Source organism: Entelurus aequoreus, linkage group LG26 (assembly GCF_033978785.1).
Source record: "Entelurus aequoreus isolate RoL-2023_Sb linkage group LG26, RoL_Eaeq_v1.1, whole genome shotgun sequence".
Classification (NCBI taxonomy): domain Eukaryota; kingdom Metazoa; phylum Chordata; class Actinopteri; order Syngnathiformes; family Syngnathidae; genus Entelurus; species Entelurus aequoreus.
The window spans coordinates 2,004,071-2,022,702 of record NC_084756.1 but is presented as its reverse complement, the minus strand read 5'-3'; the positions used below and the strand labels follow the sequence as shown (position 1 = coordinate 2,022,702).

Below are 18,632 nucleotides of genomic sequence, written 5' to 3'. Positions count from 1 at the left end.
TTTAAACACTTAAGTTTTTACACTGAATCTTTGAACACTGATTTTTTTACACTGAATTTGTTTACAACAGTTTTTATACGCTGAGGTTTTTTACACTGATTTTTTTTTTTACAATGATTTTCATACACTGAATTTTTACACTAATCTTTTTACAGTGATGTTTATACGCACATTTTTTTACATTGAATTTTTTTACACTGAATTTTTATACACTTAATTTTTTTTTAAATGATTTTCATACACTGAATTTTTTACATTGATTTTTTTTACACTGAATTTTAAACTGTCAGCATAATTTCTTCACAAAGTTCAAACACAAACAATTCAGTTACATACATTTTGTGCAAAACAAAGCGTTGCCAACAAAGACACAAATGAACCTCCATATAATACGTTTATCATTGTTTAACTCACCCGTACAGCTCACAGGTTTGATTCCCAAAGTAAACATTGACGGAACTACCAGCGTCCAGGTTATCCCCGACAATGGTGACCTTGGTGCCCCCAGACTCAGGCCCTCTGCCCGGGGTCAGCGCCAGCATGGAAGGAGTCTGTTGAGGATTCAGAATGAAAGATGGCTGCATTTGTTGCTTTGATTAGTGGAACAGCCTGTGAGGTAAGCAGATTTGCACACCCCACGCAGACTAATAAGGCTGAAAGAGCATCTCAGCAGCAGGCTAATAAATAACACAATGACTAATAGGCAATATCTTACAGAATAAAAGTGCTATTGTTTTCTCCTCTACTGGATTATAACTGGGTTACATGAAGGTGTCTTCTCCTCTGCTGCACATGCAGGAAACGCACATTTAGTCTCACACTTACCACAAAGGAGTATAGCTGGGAGGATTGTGCGCGAAGTTCTGGTCTGCATTCCCCCACACAAAGCTTGACCGGGCCCGGTGTACTTCCTCTGGAGCCGGCCGTCATCTCGCACACGATCCTGGTACACAAGAACACCTTGTCAGCATGCAGACACCCGTTGTTTACATCAGAATCTTTAAACACCGGTTTTAATACACTGAGTTATTTTATATATAATAATATTGTTGGAGCACCCTCTAGACCAGTGTTTTTCAACCACTGTGCCGTGGCACACTAGTGTGCCGTGAGATACAGTCTGGTGTGCCGTGGCAGATTATCTAATTTCACCTATTTGGGTTAAAAATATTTTTTGCAAACCAGTAATTATAGTCTGAAAATGATGTGTTGTTGTTGAGTGGTCGGTGCTGTCTAGAGCTGGGGAGAGTAACCGTGTAATACTCGTCCATATCAGTGGGTGGCAGTAAGTAGCTAATTGCTTTGTAGATGTGGGGAACAGCGGGAGGCAGTGTGCAGGTAAAAAGGTGTCAAATGCTTAAACCAAAAATAAACAAAAGGTGAGTGCCCCTAAGAAAAGGCATGGAAGCTTAGGGAAGGCTATGCGGAACAAAACTAAAACTGAACTGGCAACAAAGTAAAGAAAAACAGAATGCTGGACGACAGCAAAGACTTACTGTGGAGCAAAAACAATGTACATCCGAACATGACATGACAATCAACAATGTCCCCACAAAGAAGGATAAAAACAACTGAAATATTCTTGATTGCTAAAACAAAGTAGATGCGGGAAATATCGCTCAAAGGGAGACATGAAACTGCTACAGGAAAATACCAAAAAAAGAGAAAAAGCCACCAAAATAGGAGCGCAAGACAAGAACAAAAACACTACACACAGGAAAACAGCAAAAAAGTCAAAATAAGTCAGGGTGTGATGTGTCAGGTGGTGACAGTACACCTACTTTGAGCCAAGACCTACATTGATACAGTACACCTACTTTGAGACAAGACCTATATTGATACAGTACACCTACTTTGAGACAAGACCTATATTGATGCATGGTTGGTTATGGTTTAAAGTCATATCCAACAATTGTGACAACGACTCTTTACTGTCAACTGAGTTTTGTTTTTTAGTGATTTCTGCTGGCGGTGTGCCTTAGCATTTTTTCAACACAAAAAATGTGCCTTGGCTCAAAAAAGGTGGAAAACACTGCTCTAGACCAACCTTTTTTAAGCCAAGGCACATTTTTTAATTGAAGATCCTTGGGAACACCACCAGCAGAAAATGTTAACAATGAAACTCAATAGGCTACATTGACAATATAAAGTCGTTCTCATCAAATACCAGTTGTTCAATAAGACTTCAAACCATAACATCATTAATGATCTTGTCTTAAAATAGGCTCAGAAAGCAATGAGCTACCTGCTGCCACCTACTGATATGGAAAAGTATTACATGGTTACTCTGCTGATCTGTAGACAGCACAGCAATACAATATTTGCAGATTATAATTATTGGTTTGCAAAAATATTTTAGGTGAAATTTCATTATTTCCCACAGCACACCAATCAATATCTGTGGTTGAAAAACACTGCTCGAGACTAGAGAGACGCCAAAAATATATATCAGTTTCTCAGCTGTGGTCCGTATGAGCTGCACTCAGTTGTAATACACTTTCCCACCACTTGTGGCAGTAATGACAATATCAAACACACATGAAGTCTGGAGCTAAAGTCATAGACCGCGTTTACACTGCACACCATATCACATTTTTTCAAGTGACACCGCTATTTATTTTTTTTGCCAGTTCAAACAAATGCATTGGAATCTGATCTTTTCAAATGTGACTTCAGTCGAAACGGAAATGCGACCTGAAGGCGACTTTTTGCGATCTACGTCATATCACAACGTCCCGTTTCAGTGAGAAAAGTCTTTTTTTCGGCGGCCAATTTTTCGGTGACTAGTCATTAGTGCACAAATAAAAAGCTATATGTAATATATGAACATATATTTTTTGATTCCAAAGAAATAGCGATTGTTAAAAGACTGCTTACATGTTATGTACATTGCGTAAGTGAGTTGGAAAATCAAGCTAACGTAGATCCACGCAGATGTCCGTGTCTCCTCTACTTAAAGGCCTACTGAAAGCCACTACTACCGACCACGCAGTCTGATAGTTTATATATCAATGATGAAATCTTAACATTGCAACACATGCCAATACGGCCGGGTTAACTTATAAAGTGACATTTTAAATTTCTTGCTAAACTTCCGGTTGAAAACGTCTATGTGTGATGACGTATGCGCGTGACGTCAACCGTTGAACCGGAAGTATTGGTACACCATTGAATCCAATACAAAAAAGCTCTGTTTTCATCTCAAAATTCCACAGTATTCTGGACATCTGTGTTGGTGAATCTTTTGCAATTTGTTTAATGAACAATGAAGACTGCAAAGAAGAAAGTTGTAGGTAGGATCGGTGTATTAGCGGCGGACTACAGCAACACAACCAGGAGGACTTTGAGATGGATAGCAGACGCGCTAGCCGCCGACCTCACCTTGACATCCTCCGTCTCCGGGCCGCCGACCGCATCTATGATCATCGCTCCGTCGATCGCTGGAACGCAGGTGAGCACGGGTGTTGATGAGCAGATGAGGGCTGGCGTAGGTGGATAGCTAATGTTTTTAGCATAGCTCTGTGAGGTCCCGTTGCTAAGTTAGCTTCAATGGCGTCGTTACAACAGCATTGTTAAGCTTCGCCAGGCTGGAAATCATTAACCGTGTATTTACATGTCCATGGTTTAATAGTATTGTTGATCTTCTGTCTATCCTTCCAGTCAGGGGTTTATTTCTTTTGTTTCTATCTGCATTTGAGCCCGATGCTATCACGTTAGCTCCGGAGCTAAAGTGTTTCGCCGATGTATTGTCGTGGAGATAAAAGTCACTGTGAATGTCCATTTCGCGTTCTCGACTCTCATTTTCAAGAGGATATAGTATTTGAGGTGGTTTAAAATACAAATCCGTGATCCACAATAGAAAAAGGAGAAAGTGTGGAATCCAATGAGCCCTTGTAGTTAAGTTACGGTCAGAGCGAAAAAAGATACGTCCTGCACTGCACGCTAGTCCTTGACTCTGACGTTCCTCATCCACAAATCTTTCATCCTCGCTCAAATTAATGGGGTAATCGTCGCTTTCTCTGTCCGAATCTCTCTCGCTGCATTGTAAACAATGGGAAAATGTGAGCAGCCCTTCCCCCTGTGACGTCACGCTACTTCCGGTATAGGCAAGGCTTTTTTTTATCAGCGACCAAAAGTTGCGAACTTTATCGTCGTTGTTCTCTACTAAATCCTTTCAGCAAAAATATGGCAATATCGCGAAATGATCAAGTATGACACATAGAATGGATCTGCTATCCCCGTTTAAATAAAAAATGTTAATTTCAGTAGGCCTTTAACAGCCATAAAAAGATGACAAACCTCCCAAATATATTACACACTACAAATATACATACATTCATGTATTAGTGAAGTGAAGTAAATTATACTTATATAGCGCTTTTTCTCTAGTGACTCAAAGCGCTTTACATAGTGAAACCCAATATCTAAGTTACATTTAAACCAGTGTGGGTGGCACTGGGAGCAGGTGGTTAAAGTGTCTTGCCCAAGGCAGTGACTAGGATGGCCGAAGCGGGAATCGAACCTGGAACCCTCAAGTTGCTGGCACGGCCACTCTACCAACCGAGCTATACCACCCAGTAAAATCTTGCATATATTATTTTACGGCGTGGCGAAGTTGGTAGAGTGGCCGTGCCAGCAATCGGAGGGTTGCTGGTTATTGGGGTTCAATCCCCACCTTCTACCATCCTAGTCACAACCGTTGTGTCCTTGGGCAAGACACTTCACCCTTGCTCCTGATGGGTGCTGGTAGCGCCTTGCATGGCAGCTCCCTCCATCAGTGTGTGAATGTGTGTGTGAATGGGTGAATGTGGAAATACTGTCAAAGCGCTTTGAGTACCTTGAAGGTAGAAAAGCGCTATACAAGTATAAACCATTTATCATTTATTTATTTATTTTCACGTAAAAAAAACACTATTTTTTAAGGTGTGGTGACTTTTATTTTGCAAAGTCGTAGTGGTAGCCACTTCCTTGTTTATTTCTTCCTTTGTTTTAACTTTATCGGACGTCAAGACCACATCGGGTGCCACATTGGGAGTCTGATCAAGATCACGTTTTGCTTATACTGTAATTTAAATAGTCAACTGGAAAAAAAATCAGATTTCGAAAAAAAACAAAAACGATTTGGGCCATTTTGGCCTGCAGTGTAAACGTAGTCCTGGATAAGTTTCTTAAGCGCAAGAATTATGACTAAAGGTGTGAAACTGTATTTTTATTTGCACTTAAATGAAAATGTAATTGAAAATAATTAAGTTTTGCACTTAAACAGTTTATTTAAGAAATATATATTTTTTAATTCGTTCAGTTAGAATGTATTTATTTTAGAACTACGTAAATGTATTTTTCATCACTTTAGTCCCTTCTAATTCAGTATATTTGCTTAGTATTGACTTTTGTAATCAGTCTGACATAAGCTTTGATAATAATCTTTGTGATTAAAACATGCTTTCATAACATTTGACAAGGTTGTCAACTGTAAGTAGGTTAGATATAATTATTGCATTCAACTCAAGAGTAAGATTCAGTGTTAAACTTTGTGTGGGCCCCGGGCCCCTCTGTAGTGGAGAAGTTGGGCCCTGAGGTCAAAAAGGTGAGGAAGTGGTCATCAAAATAAAACATTTTGATTCTGATGACCACTTCACATCATGAATTTTTTTTACAATGATTTTCATACACTGAATTTTTTACACTGAATATTATACACTACATTTTTTACATTGAAATTTTTTACACAGAATTTTTTTTTACAATGATTTTTATACACTACTTTTACTGAATCTTTAAACACAGACATTTTTTACACTGAATCTTTAAAGGCCTACTGAAACCCACTACTACCGACCACGCAGTCTGATAGTTTATATATCAATGATGAAATCTTAACATTATAACACATGCCAATACGGCCGGGTTAACTTATAAAGTGACATTTTAAATTAGCCGCTAAACTTCCGGTTCGAAACGCCTCTGAGGATGACGTATGCGCGTGACGTAGCCTGGCGAACACAGGTATGCCTTCCACATTGAAGCCAATACGAAAAAGCTCTGTTTTCATTTCATAATTCCACAGTATTCTGGACATCTGTGTTCGTGAATCTGTTGCAATCATGTTCATTGCATTATGGAGAAGGAAGCTGAGCAAGCAAAGAAGAAAGTTGTCGGTGCGAAATGGACGTATTTTTCGAACGTAGTCAGCAACAACAGTACACAGCCGGCACTTCTTTGTTTACATTCCCGGAAGATGCAGTCAAGATGGAAGAACTCGGATAACAGAGACTCTAACCAGGAGGACTTTTGACTTCGATACACAGACGCCTGTAGAGAACTGGGACAACAAAGACTCTTACCAGGATTACTTTGATTTGGATGACAAAGACGCAGACGTGCTACTGTGAGTATGCAGCTTTGGCTTCTAAACATTTGATCGCTTGACCGTATGTGCGCAACTTTTTTTTGCGTATGTACGTAACTTTTTTAAAATATATAAGCTTTATGAACCTTGGGTTAGGTGAATGGTCTTTTGGGCTGAGTGATTGTGTGTGTTGATCAGGTGTTTGAATTGTATTGGCGTGTTCTATGGAGCTAGAAGCTAGCATAGGAGCTAGGAGCTAGCATAACAAACACGCAGGTGTTTTTATGCAGGATTAATTTGTGGCATATTAAATATAAGCCTGGTTGTGTTGTGGCTAATAGAGTATATATATGTCTTGTGTTTATTTACTGTTGTAGTCATTCCCAGCTGAATATCAGGTACCGTGAGTATGCAGCCTTGGCTGCTAAACATTTGATAGCTTGACCGTATGTGCGCGTCACGTACGTAACTTTTTAAAAATATATAAGCTTTATGAACCTTGGGTTAGGTGAACGGTCTTTTGGGCTGAGTGATTGTGTGTGTTGATCAGGTGTTTGAATTGTATTGGCGTGTTCTATGGAGCTAGGAGCTAGCAGAAGAGCTAGGAGCTAGCGTAACAAACACGCAGGTGTTTTTATGCAGGATTAATTTGTGGCATATTAAATATAAGCCTGGTTGTGTTGTGGCTAATAGAGTATATATATGTCTTGTGTTTATTTACTGTTGTAGTCATTCCCAGCTGAATATCAGGTCACCCCCGGCTCTCACAGCATCTTCCCTATCTGAATAGCTTCAACTCCCCACTAGTCCTTCACTTGCACTTTACTCATCCACAAATCTTTCATCCTCGCTCAAATTAATGGGGAAATTGTCACTTTCTGGGTCCGAATCTCTCTCACTTCATGCGGCCATCATTGTAAACAATAGGGAACTTTGCGTATATGTTCAACTGACTACGTCACGCTACTTCCGGTAGGGGCAAGCCTTTTTTTTATCAGATACCAAAAGTTGCAATCTTTATCGTCGTTGTTCTATACTAAATCCTTTCAGCAAAAATATGGCAATATCGCGAAATGATCAAGTATGACACATAGAATAGATCTGCTATCCCCGTTTAAATAAAAAAAATTCATTTCAGTAGGCCTTTAAACACTGCATTTTTTTTACACTAAATTTGTTTACAATTATTTTTTTGTACACTGAATCTTTAAACCCAATTTTTTTATACTGGTTTTAATACATTGAGTTATTTTACACTGCATTTTGTTACACTGAATTTTATTGAAAAAAAATGTCATACATTTTTTTTACTATTATTTTTTTTACAGAGATTTTTATACACTGTACTTTTTTACACTGAATCTTTAAACACTTTTAACTTTTTTTTACACTGAAGCTTTATACACTGAATATTTTTTTACATTGAGTCTTTTAACACTGATTTTTTTTACACTGTATTTAAAAAAATGGGGTTTTTCCCAGCCGTACTGTGGCAAGATCACGGCTTGGTTGGAATGCGAAACACTTCTCTGTGATGGAGACTGCTTTCATAAAAGTAGCGGGTCAATGTAGAGGACCATCCTTCTTCCTAATGGAAAACAGAACTCCGATGATAAACTACCCCTCCCTGCCAGTCCACCGCACGACTGCCACCCACTATTACCTGCAGTTGCCATGACAACCGTAAAGCCACGTTGTCTGCCGGGTCAGTGAGATAACATGTGCAGTGAATAAGCCGTTGAATAAGTGAAATGAAGTGAAAGTCTCGGCAGCGACATCACCTGATATGTATTTCCTGTTTTAACAGTATTATTTTGACGAGGTTATAAAAGAGAAAGGTATAAAAGAGAAAGGCCAATGGCATTACGTGTGCGAGAGAAACAGATTGTGCCTCCAGTCAGCGACACGCCGCGCATTTCAATGGCAGCCGGCAGCCACGCGAAATCTGTCCTTCCCTTCTGCCCCCGGGGCCACGCAAGCCCCGCCCACCGCACAATAACAGCGTTGAGTTTATTTACACGCTTGTTAGGAAAAGCGTGCGTCTTACTGTTGGGCGGTGACATATCCCTCCTCCCGGGGAAGGCAGGGCACTCCCGCCACCTGCACGTTGCCCTCCAGCTCGGAGAAGGCCAGGCCCAGGTTCAGGCCTTGGATGGTGACCAGGGTGCCGCCCTCCAGAGGCCCCGCAACTGGACTCACCTGCACAAGGACCACATGGACGTTTGTCGGATAACTTGCTTTGAAATCATAAGTCATGCATGCATATTTAAGTTGTTTTTTTTGACAAAACAAATGTTTGGTAGTGTGATAATATGATATTTGTTGCAATATTGATGTCATTCAAGTTTAATAGGAATGCAATTCCATGCAGTACATATTTATTTTCAGTCAAAATGAGAAACAACAAATACATTTCGTCGGAAATAAGGTACTTTATTGTGTGAATGTCCAATCATTCACACATATAAGATTCTACACCAAAAAACATCTATTTATTATTATTATTAATAATAATAATAATAATAATAATAATAATAATAATAATAAGTGTGAATGTCCAAACATTCTCACACCTAAGATTCTACACCAAAAAATAATCTAACTATAAAAAATCCTCTATTATTATTCCTTCGCAAAAGTTTGGCGCGCTCCACAGCCCACGGTGTTCGTCCGATCGGAACCGTTCGATTATCAAAACGTTCGGCTGATTCAAACTGTTCCAACATCCACACACTCCACTCACGGGACGGTATAGCTCGGTTGGTAGAGCGGCCGTGCCAGCAACTTGAGGGTTGCAGGTTCGATCCCCGCTTCCGCCATCCTAGTCACTGCCGTTGTGTCCTTGGGCAAGACACTTTACCCACCTGCTCCCAGTGCCACCCACACTGGTTTAAATGTAACTTAGATATTGGGTTTCACAATGTAAAGCGCTTTGAGTCACTTGAGAAAAAGCGCTATACAAATGTAATTCACTTCACTTCACTCCACTCACCTTGAAAAATCAAACTACTATTTTCCGAGTTCAAAAAAATTCCAGGAATTCCCGGTTTTCCAAAGTCCTAATTTCACCTCTTCCTGGAAAGTTTTCACAGTCCACATTTTTCAACCGCTTTTGACCATTCCACCTTCAAAAAATTTCTCGTAATTGGGGCAACAAAACTACCATTTTTATTTTCGTACAAATTCCCAGTTTTCCCGAAATTCCAGGAATTCCGAAATACCCATTTAAATTCAAACTGTTACTACGTCAACAATTTTCAACCGATTCAAAACATTCCAACACCAACCCACTCATATCATCTAGGACAATTGTGCTGGTATCAATATTTTCAAAAATTCCCAGTTTTCCTGAAATTCCGAAATACCCATTTAAATTCAAACTGGTACTACGTCAACATTTTTCAACCGATTCAAAACATTCCAACACCAACCCACTCATATCATCTAGGACAGGGGTGTCAAAGTCAAATGGACGGAGGGCCAAATAAAAAATTTAGCTACAAGCCGAGGGCCGGACTGTTCGAATGTTCATTGAAAATTTTTTAAATGACGCATATAGTCTAGTGAACCTAATTGAACCTACTGAAAACCTAACAAATATATTCCAATATGATCAGATAAATAAAGCAATATTTTCTTATGGCTCTGTCAGTAATCTTTAATTTTCAACAGACACAAAAGACAAATTTCCTTTATATAAAAATCCCCATAACATGAACATTAAATGAAAGAAACCGGTATTCAAGGCACCATCAGCCTATATTTTCTATTTTAGCAAAAGTGGGCTAAATTTACTTCAAAGAAAAAAACAATAATAGCAATTTTCTATCATCCACTCAACTGAAATATTTTTAAAATATAATTGAATTGAAATACAATAAAATAAAGTGCAAAAATCTATAAATCAAAAACAACACTTTGTTTAAGGAGAAGTAACATGCAGTGAAAACAAATATTAAACTTTAACTTTTAAACTTGAATTGAGTAAAAACTCTAAATATGTGATTGCACAGTAATGTTCACATTAAACCCCCCTCCTCCCTCCGTGGGAGGGAGGCGAGTTGGGTGCCCGAAACCCCCCGCTGGTTTCGGCCCGCCCCTTGGCGCGCGTGGCACGGCGGGCTCCGCGACCCGACGGCTGGCCCTCGTGGCTTGACGGCGGGCGCGTCCCGACGGGCCGCGCGTAGGGGTCAAACGCAGAAGTCTCAGGGCCTCGTGGTGAGGGGGTGGCCTGCGGGTTTCGGCCCGCTTGACCCCCCCGCTCCGCTTGGCGCGCGCGGCACATGACGGGTTCCGCCACCGACGCTCGGGCTGCAGCCCGACGGTGGTGCGGGCCCGGCGGTGACGCGCGGTTTGGGGAAACAAAGCAGAAGTCTCAGGGCCTCGGGGCCGGGTTTCGGCCTGCCCCCTTGGCGCGCGTGGCACGGCGGGCTCCGCGACTGACGGCCGGGCTGCAGCCCTTCGGCCGGCAGGCGCGTCCCGGCGGGCCGCTCGCCCCCTTTCGGAACCTTGGACCGGCATCCGCTTGGTGCGTGTAAAAGATCTGCGGTCTGCGGGCCGGTTCTAATAATAAATCAAGATCATCCCAAGGGCCGTAAAAAACCTTCTCGCGGGCCGGATATGGCCCGCGGGCCTTGACTCTGACATATGTGATCTAGGACAATAGTGTTGGTATCAATATTTTAAGAATTTCCCAGTTTTCCCGAAATTCCAGGAATTCCGAAATACCCATTTAAATTCAAACTTTTACTACGTCAACAGTTTTCAACCTATTCAAAAAATTCCAACACCAACCTACTCATATCATCTAGGACAATTGTGCTGGTATCAATATTTTCAAAAATTCCCAGTTTTCCAGAAATTCCAGGTATTCCGAAATACCCATTTAAATTCAAACCGTTACTACGTCAACATTTTTCAACCGATTCAAAAAATTCCACCACCAACCCACTCATATCATCTAGGACAATTGTGCTGGTATCAATATTTTCAAAAATTCCCAGTTTTCCCAAAATTCCAGGAATTCCGAAATACCCATTAAAATTCAAACTGTTACCATTTATCAACCAATTCCACCACCAACCCACTCATATCATCTAGGACAGGGGTCCGCAACCCGCGGCTCCGGAGCCGCATGCGGCTCTTTGACCACTCTGATGCGGCTCAACTGCATACTTGCCGACCCTCCCGATTTACCCGGGAGACTTCCAGATTTCAGTGCCTCTCCCTGTAATCTCCCGGGGCAATTATTCTCAGATTTTCACCCTGTCAACTATAATAAGGGGATACTGTGATGACACAGCATTTAGCGCCCTCTACAGCCAAAAGTATCAACGTGCCAGTCCAGGTAAATGTTGTATGCAGCTTCTGCTTGCACACTAGTGTTGTGTCGTTCGCGAACGGTTCGTTCGAAAGAACAAATCTTTTGAGTGAACGTACTGAACCGAATCACTTCATGAACTGATTCGTTCCTTTCTCAGTTCAGTTGAGCTCCGCCGCGACCATGCCGGTATGAGTGGAACTGGCGCATTCTGTGACTCACTGAACCCTCGACGTCGGCGAACGACGCAGCCAATGAGAGGGCGGGGGGAGGGACTGAGCGAACGATTCGTTCACCGCGGATTTAACGACATGAATCACTCAGTGAACGTCAACGCTCTCGCTCTCTGCTCTGCTTGCCCCAATGCCGCGAGTGATTCTCCCCCCGTCGCGGGGATATGTTTCATGCCATTGGCATCCGTTCTCCATTCATTCTCCAAGCTAACGGCTAATGTTGACTCAAGCCACATGAAAACAAACACACGTCCCCATTATGAGGGGGTGGAGGGTAACGTGTAGGGCAGGCTGTTTTGAGAAGATTTAAAATAAAAATAATAACTAATGTATGTACACATACATAGGCTATTATTTACACAGTTATTGTAACAAAAATACATTTCTCCTTGGGGATCAATTCTGATTCATATTATTATTATTATTATTATTATTATCCCTTCTACTGCAACTGTTATTGTTGTTAGATTAACGCGAGTCCCTACGCAGTGCGCAAATGTCTGCACTGTACTGTCTGTACTACGCACGCCCCCCCCAATTTTTTTTTTTGGGGGGGGGGGGTGATTCGGTGAACACATTTTTTGAACGAATCAATTTAAGGAACTGATTCTAGTGATTCAGTACAGTCAAAAGAACTGCCGATCCCATCACTATTGCACACGTATGTGACAGCAAGGCATACTTGTTCCACAGCCATACAGGTTATACTGACGGTGGAAATATAAACAACTTTAACACTCTTACTAATATGCGCCACACTGTGAACCCACACCAAACAAGAATGACAAACACATTTCGGGAGAACATCCGCACTGTAACACAACATAAACACAACAGAACAAATACCCAGAATCCCATGCATCCCTAACTCTTCCGGGATACATTATACACCCCCGCTACCACCAAACCCCGACCCCCCCCAACCCTGCTCCCCACACATCAACCCCCCTCCCCTCCCTCCGTGCGTTGGTTGAGGTGGGCGGGGTTTTGGTGGTAGTGGGGGTGTATAATGTAGCCCGGAAGAGTTAGGGATGAATGGGATTCTGGGTATTTGTTCTGTTGTGTTTATGTTGTGTTACAGTGCGGATGTTCTCCCGAAATGTCTTTGTCATTCTTGTTTGGTGTGGGTTCACAGTGTGGCGTATATTAGTAAGAGTGTTAAAGTTGTTTATATCGCCACCGTCAGTGTAACCTGTATGGCTGTGGAACAAGTATGCCTTGCTGTCACATACGTGCAAGCAGGGGCTGCATACAACATGTACCTGGACGTTGTCAATGCTGGTTGTAGAGGGCGCTATTATTGTTGTTTTGTTGAAAATCAGCAGACATTCGAGAGAAGAGCAGACTTAAATTTCCTGGATCTCCCGGTAAAATCGGGAGGGTTGGCAAGTATGACGCTGTCAAGCGCCATTCATATAAAACTCGTGGTCCGCACTAACATTAAATTTTCATATTAAGATGCGGGCTGCGTGTTTGAAACCCCTGGTTTATACATAGCACAAAGCAAAAAATAACTTTGTATGCAGTGTTATCTCATTTTAAATTTCAAAAGAGTTTTGTGGCTCCCATTGTTTTCTTTAATTTGTGAAACTGGTCAAAATGGCTCTTTGAGTGGTAAAGGTTGCCGACCCCTGATGTAGGACAATTGTGCTGGTATGAATATTTTCAAAAATTCCCAGTTTTCCCGAAATGTTACTACGTCAACATTTTTCAACCGATTCAAAAAATTCCAACACCAACCCACTTATATTATCTATGAAAATTGTGTTAGAATCAATATTTTCTAAACTTCCCAGTTTTCCCAAAATTTCTTTCACATTTTTTAAACCCGAATCCGACATTTGAACCATCCACCCACACTGTTCTTCCCATATATCGAACACAAAGCAAGTTTTCCCTTGACCAAAATTCCTGGTTTTCCCAGAATTTTCGTTAATTTTTTCCCCATTTAGAATGAATAAAAAATATACAATTAACTCCACATCCCACATTTCTCATCCGATCAGAACCGTTCCAACATCCACTCACTCCACTTTTCACATGCAATTCCTAACGGAATTGCAAATTCTAGTTGACTCATACTATGTCCAGGTGTTGGCGGGCCGTATACAATGATGTGGCAAGACCTTAGGTTTGACACATGTGAGTTAAATCATGTCATAGTCGTATTTTTTAACTGACAAAGACTAGAGATGTCCGATAATATCGAACTGCCGATATTATCGGCCAATAAATGCTTTAAAATGTAATATCGGAAATTATCGGTATCGGTTTCAAAAAGTAAAATTTATGACTTTTTAAAACGCCGCTGTGTACACGAACGTAGGGAGAAGTACAGAGCGCCAATAAACCTTAAAGGCACTGCCTTTGTGTGCCGGCCCAGTCACGTAATATGTACGGCTTTTCACACACACAAGTGAATGCCAGGCATACTTGGTCAACAGCCATACAGGCCACACTGAGGGTGGCGTATAAACAACTTTAACACTGTTACAAATATGCGCCACACTGTGAACCTACACCAAACAAGAATGACAAACACATTTCGGGAGAACATCCGCACCGTAACACAACATAAACACAACAGAACAAATACCCAGAACCCCTTGCAGCACTAACTCTTCCGGGACGCTAAAATATACACACCCCACTACCCCCCCACCCCCTCACCCACCTCAACCCTGCCCATCTCAACCTCCTCATGCTCTCTCAGGGAGAGCATTTCCCAAATTCCAAGCTGCTGTTTTGAGGCATGTTAAAAAAAATAATGCACTTTGTGACTTCAATAATAAATATGGCAGTGCCCTGTTGGCATTTTTTTCCATAACTTGAGTTGATTTATTTCGGAAAACCTTGTTACATTGTTTAATGCATCCAGCGGGGCATCACAACAAAATTAAGCATAATAATTTGTTAATTCCACGACTGTACATATCGGTATCGGTTGATATCGGAATCGGTAATTAAGAGTTGGAGTTATCTGCAAAAAAGTCATTTCGGACATCGCTAGCAAAGACCATTTCAAACTAGAATTCACTTGGCCTGAAGATACAGTAGGGAAGGGATTCATAAAGACCCATTCCTGGGTGTGAGAGGAACAAGGGGGTTAATCATTGCGCAAAACAGTTTGCTGAAAATTATGGAAAGCGCCACTACACATAGCAACTGACGCTGTGTTGTGGTCACAAAACACATCTTAGATATTCAACACTATACTGCTATTTGCCACGTTTCATGTGTCAGGTACACCACCATATTAATCCTCTTCCTTTTGTAATTGCATAATAACTCCATGATCTTTGTTGAAAGAAAACACCATCCATTTTTACAACCAAAATAATTTCCCCCCCCCCATGGTTATAATGCAGCTCATTATTAAAACGCTTCATCGTCTCCAAAGAAAAAAATAACAGTCTGTACTGGAACCATTTGGACATGCAGATGTTGTAGCTCAGGGGTGTCCAAAGTGCGGCCACAGTTTTAAAAATAACATAAAAAAAAAATAAATTAAAAGTGAAATAAAAGAGCAGACTGGTGCAAAGAAACGAGAAAATGTTGCAGTATTGACACCTATAACACAAAGTTGCCATGCAGAGTTTTTTATTGCTCATCAATAATACAAAGGTATAATCGACAGATGTGAAGTTGATAAAAGTGTTTAAAAGTAAAAATAATATATATTTTGGACCTTTTACCTGTTTTTGGGTTTTTTAAACGGCCATTGCTCAAAAAATAAAAATGAATCAGAAGCAATGTTGCTACAAATGATTTACCTCGTTAAAACTCCAATTACCGTATATTACCAAATAAACGCCCTTGGGCAAATAACCGCCCATGTCCTAATAGCCGCCCGGGGTCTGACCCCATTTTGTGAATTAACCGCCTATTCCTAATAACCGCCTATGTCCAAATAGCCGCCCATGGGCTGTTATTTGCATAATTTAGATTAAAATGCTACTGGGGTTGCGTTTGCTGCAGTATTATTGTTTTGATGGTTTTATAGAGTACTTGGTACCATAATTTTATTTTTCCTGTATGCTGCTTTATTTAAAACTTGGAGTACTGTAGCCTTTATTTTATTTAAGTGACAGTATTATTGTTCTGTTTTGATGGTGTGTTTTATACTTGAGTACTTGGTACCATAATTTTATTTTTCCCGGTAGGCTGCTTTATTTAAAAAGTTTATTTATTTTTAGTATTGGTATTCTATTTGACAATTGTTGCACTACTGCCATGTTGAGGCCTTGTTGATCTCTTGTCTTTTGATAGATCTACCTCATGTTGATCTCTTGTTTTTTTGTTAGTATGTTTACAATAGCTTTTACACTTAAAGTTTTTTTGTACGAAAAAAAAATACTGGACAGTAACCATTGTAACCAAATAATGGCCTGGTGCAGGCTGGTGCAAAAATAAATAAAAGCCTTGTGCAAATAACCGCCTGCTTCTTTTAAACGCCTGTCTCCAAAATCGATTTTGTGAAATAAACGCCCGGGCTACTGTTTGGTAATACACGGTAGTTCACATCCAATATTTTACTTTGAACATTTTTTGGGGGGTAAAATCTTGCATATTTGTTATTTTTCCTATTTAATGAGGGGTTTGACAAAAAAAAGTCATAAAACATTAAAAGCAATTTGAACTTTATGTCAACAAAAGTTGATCTATTGCTAATTAAGTGTTGAAAGTTAAAAAAATTAACACTTTAATAACTGAGACCCTTTTGGGTGCTCTGGACTTTTTACCTGTTTAGTTTTTTTTTTAAACGACCATTGCTAAAAAAATAATAATGAATCAAAATAAATGCTGTTACGAATTATTTACCTCGTTAAAACCGCAATTAGTTCACGTCAAATATTTTACTTTGAACATTTTTTGGGGGTAAAATCTTGCATTTTAGTATTTTTCCTATTTAATTAAGGGTTTGACTAAAAAAGGTGATAAAACATTAAAAACAATTTGAACTTTATGTCAACAGAAGTTGATCTATTGATATTTAGGTGTTGAAAGTTAAAAACAATATTAATAAATGACTTATTATTAACATTTTAATGACTGAGACCCTTATGGGTCCCCTGGACCTTTAACGTTCACTAGTATTGAGGGGAGCCCTAATGGGTACAACAATACTGTATTGCTTTTGAAAATAAGAACTATCAAAATGGCCACCGCATGCTTTTATTTTTCAGTTCCTCGGTGGAAAATGTTTGGACCCCCCTGGTCGAGCTGTAAACTCTACTTGAGTCCTTTTGCCAAACGCTATTATTACCAGCAGGACATCAAGGGCGCCGCAGCTCTTTGAAGTGTGCATCTCGTCATGTGACCCCTTCATCGAGGTTGCACTTTTGTAAAACATGATGAGATCCATCAAATGCACAAATTCTGGCAACTGTCAACGTGGATATGTACACTTCATTAGGTACACCTTGGTCTAATGATTAGGTCTAATGAGAGCCCGTGCAAGACTAGTTAGCTACATTGTTCTAGGGGCCAATTTATTTAGAAATCTGCTTTGAACTGCTTTTTATTGATTACTGTACATTTATTAAAAAAATACAGTGCATCCAAAAGTATTCACAGCACTTCACTTTTTCACATCTTGTTACGTTACAGCATTGTTTCAAAATGGAATACATTAATTTTTGTCCTCAAAATTCTAAACACAATAACCCCGTAATGACAATGTGAAAAGTAGTGATTTTTTAAATGTAATTTTTTTTAATACATTTGCAAATTTTTTTTTTAAAGAAAACACTTTTCACATTGTCATTATGTGTGTCGAATTTTGAGGACAAACATGGATTTATTCTATTTTGGAATAAGGCTGTAAAATGTGGGAAAAGTGAAGCGTACATGTTCCTCATAAAATTGCATATTTTTAAATATTATCTAATAATGCAACAAATATACTATTACAACAAATATATTATTAAAAATCTTTTTTTTGTTAAAATAGAAATAAATCATTTTTATCTGCTTGACTTACAGTATGATTTAAAAGCAGGTCATGCATCAAATTATGCACTGTAAAAGGATATATTAATATATCATAGTAATAATATACAATATTGCGACCCCAAAAGGGACAAGCGGTAGAAAATGGATGGATGGATATAATAATATATAAATAATAATATTTCACAGCGATGTAGTTTTTACAGCATTTTACCTTAAATGAAAAAAAACAACAACAGTGCCACTGTTTTTGACGGTGACATTTTGGCAACTGAGACGCTGTTCTTTTACTGTGAGAAAGTGTGATACCGTTTTGACATTTACAGTAAAACACTGTAAAAATTCAAATTGTTTTACAGTAAAAAAGAAAACAAAAAAAATGACAGCTCAGTTTGCAGAATTTTACCATAAAAATGCAGTTTTCTATTGACAGTTAGAACATTTTACAGTAAACTGCTGGAGACTGAGCTGACAATTGACAATGTTTTTTTAATTACAGTAAAATGCTTTAAAAACCACCGTGAATTTTCCTTTTTTTTTTTTAATTTACCCTGAAAGCTACAGAATTTTTTTTTTTTACATTGTACTTAAAAAAAAAAAAAAACAGATAAATAAGACATTGTGATGAACATAACGGTCCTCCATGAAAAACAAGTGGAAGACCTTCGATCGACACTCTTAAAAATATGCAAATGCTAACACCGATGACATGCTGATCTTCATCAAGCATGTTTACCTTGCTAACCGCCTTCCGCGACTGTGTTGGCATGCAACATTT

At 39.6% G+C, this 18,632-nt stretch overlaps 1 protein-coding gene across 1 annotated transcript in view; it reads right to left on the bottom strand.

The window, feature by feature from the left end:
* Positions 1–18,632, bottom strand: part of LOC133643350 (plexin-A2-like) — a 302,471-nt gene that overhangs the window by 97,458 nt on the left and 186,381 nt on the right. Inside the window, exons 13-15 of the mRNA XM_062037842.1 lie at positions 8,397–8,548; positions 826–943; positions 415–551 (exon numbers count right to left, since the gene is read on the bottom strand). Of these exons, the coding sequence (XP_061893826.1) occupies positions 415–551; positions 826–943; positions 8,397–8,548 (407 nt within the window). The remainder of the gene's footprint in view (positions 1–414; positions 552–825; positions 944–8,396; positions 8,549–18,632) is intronic.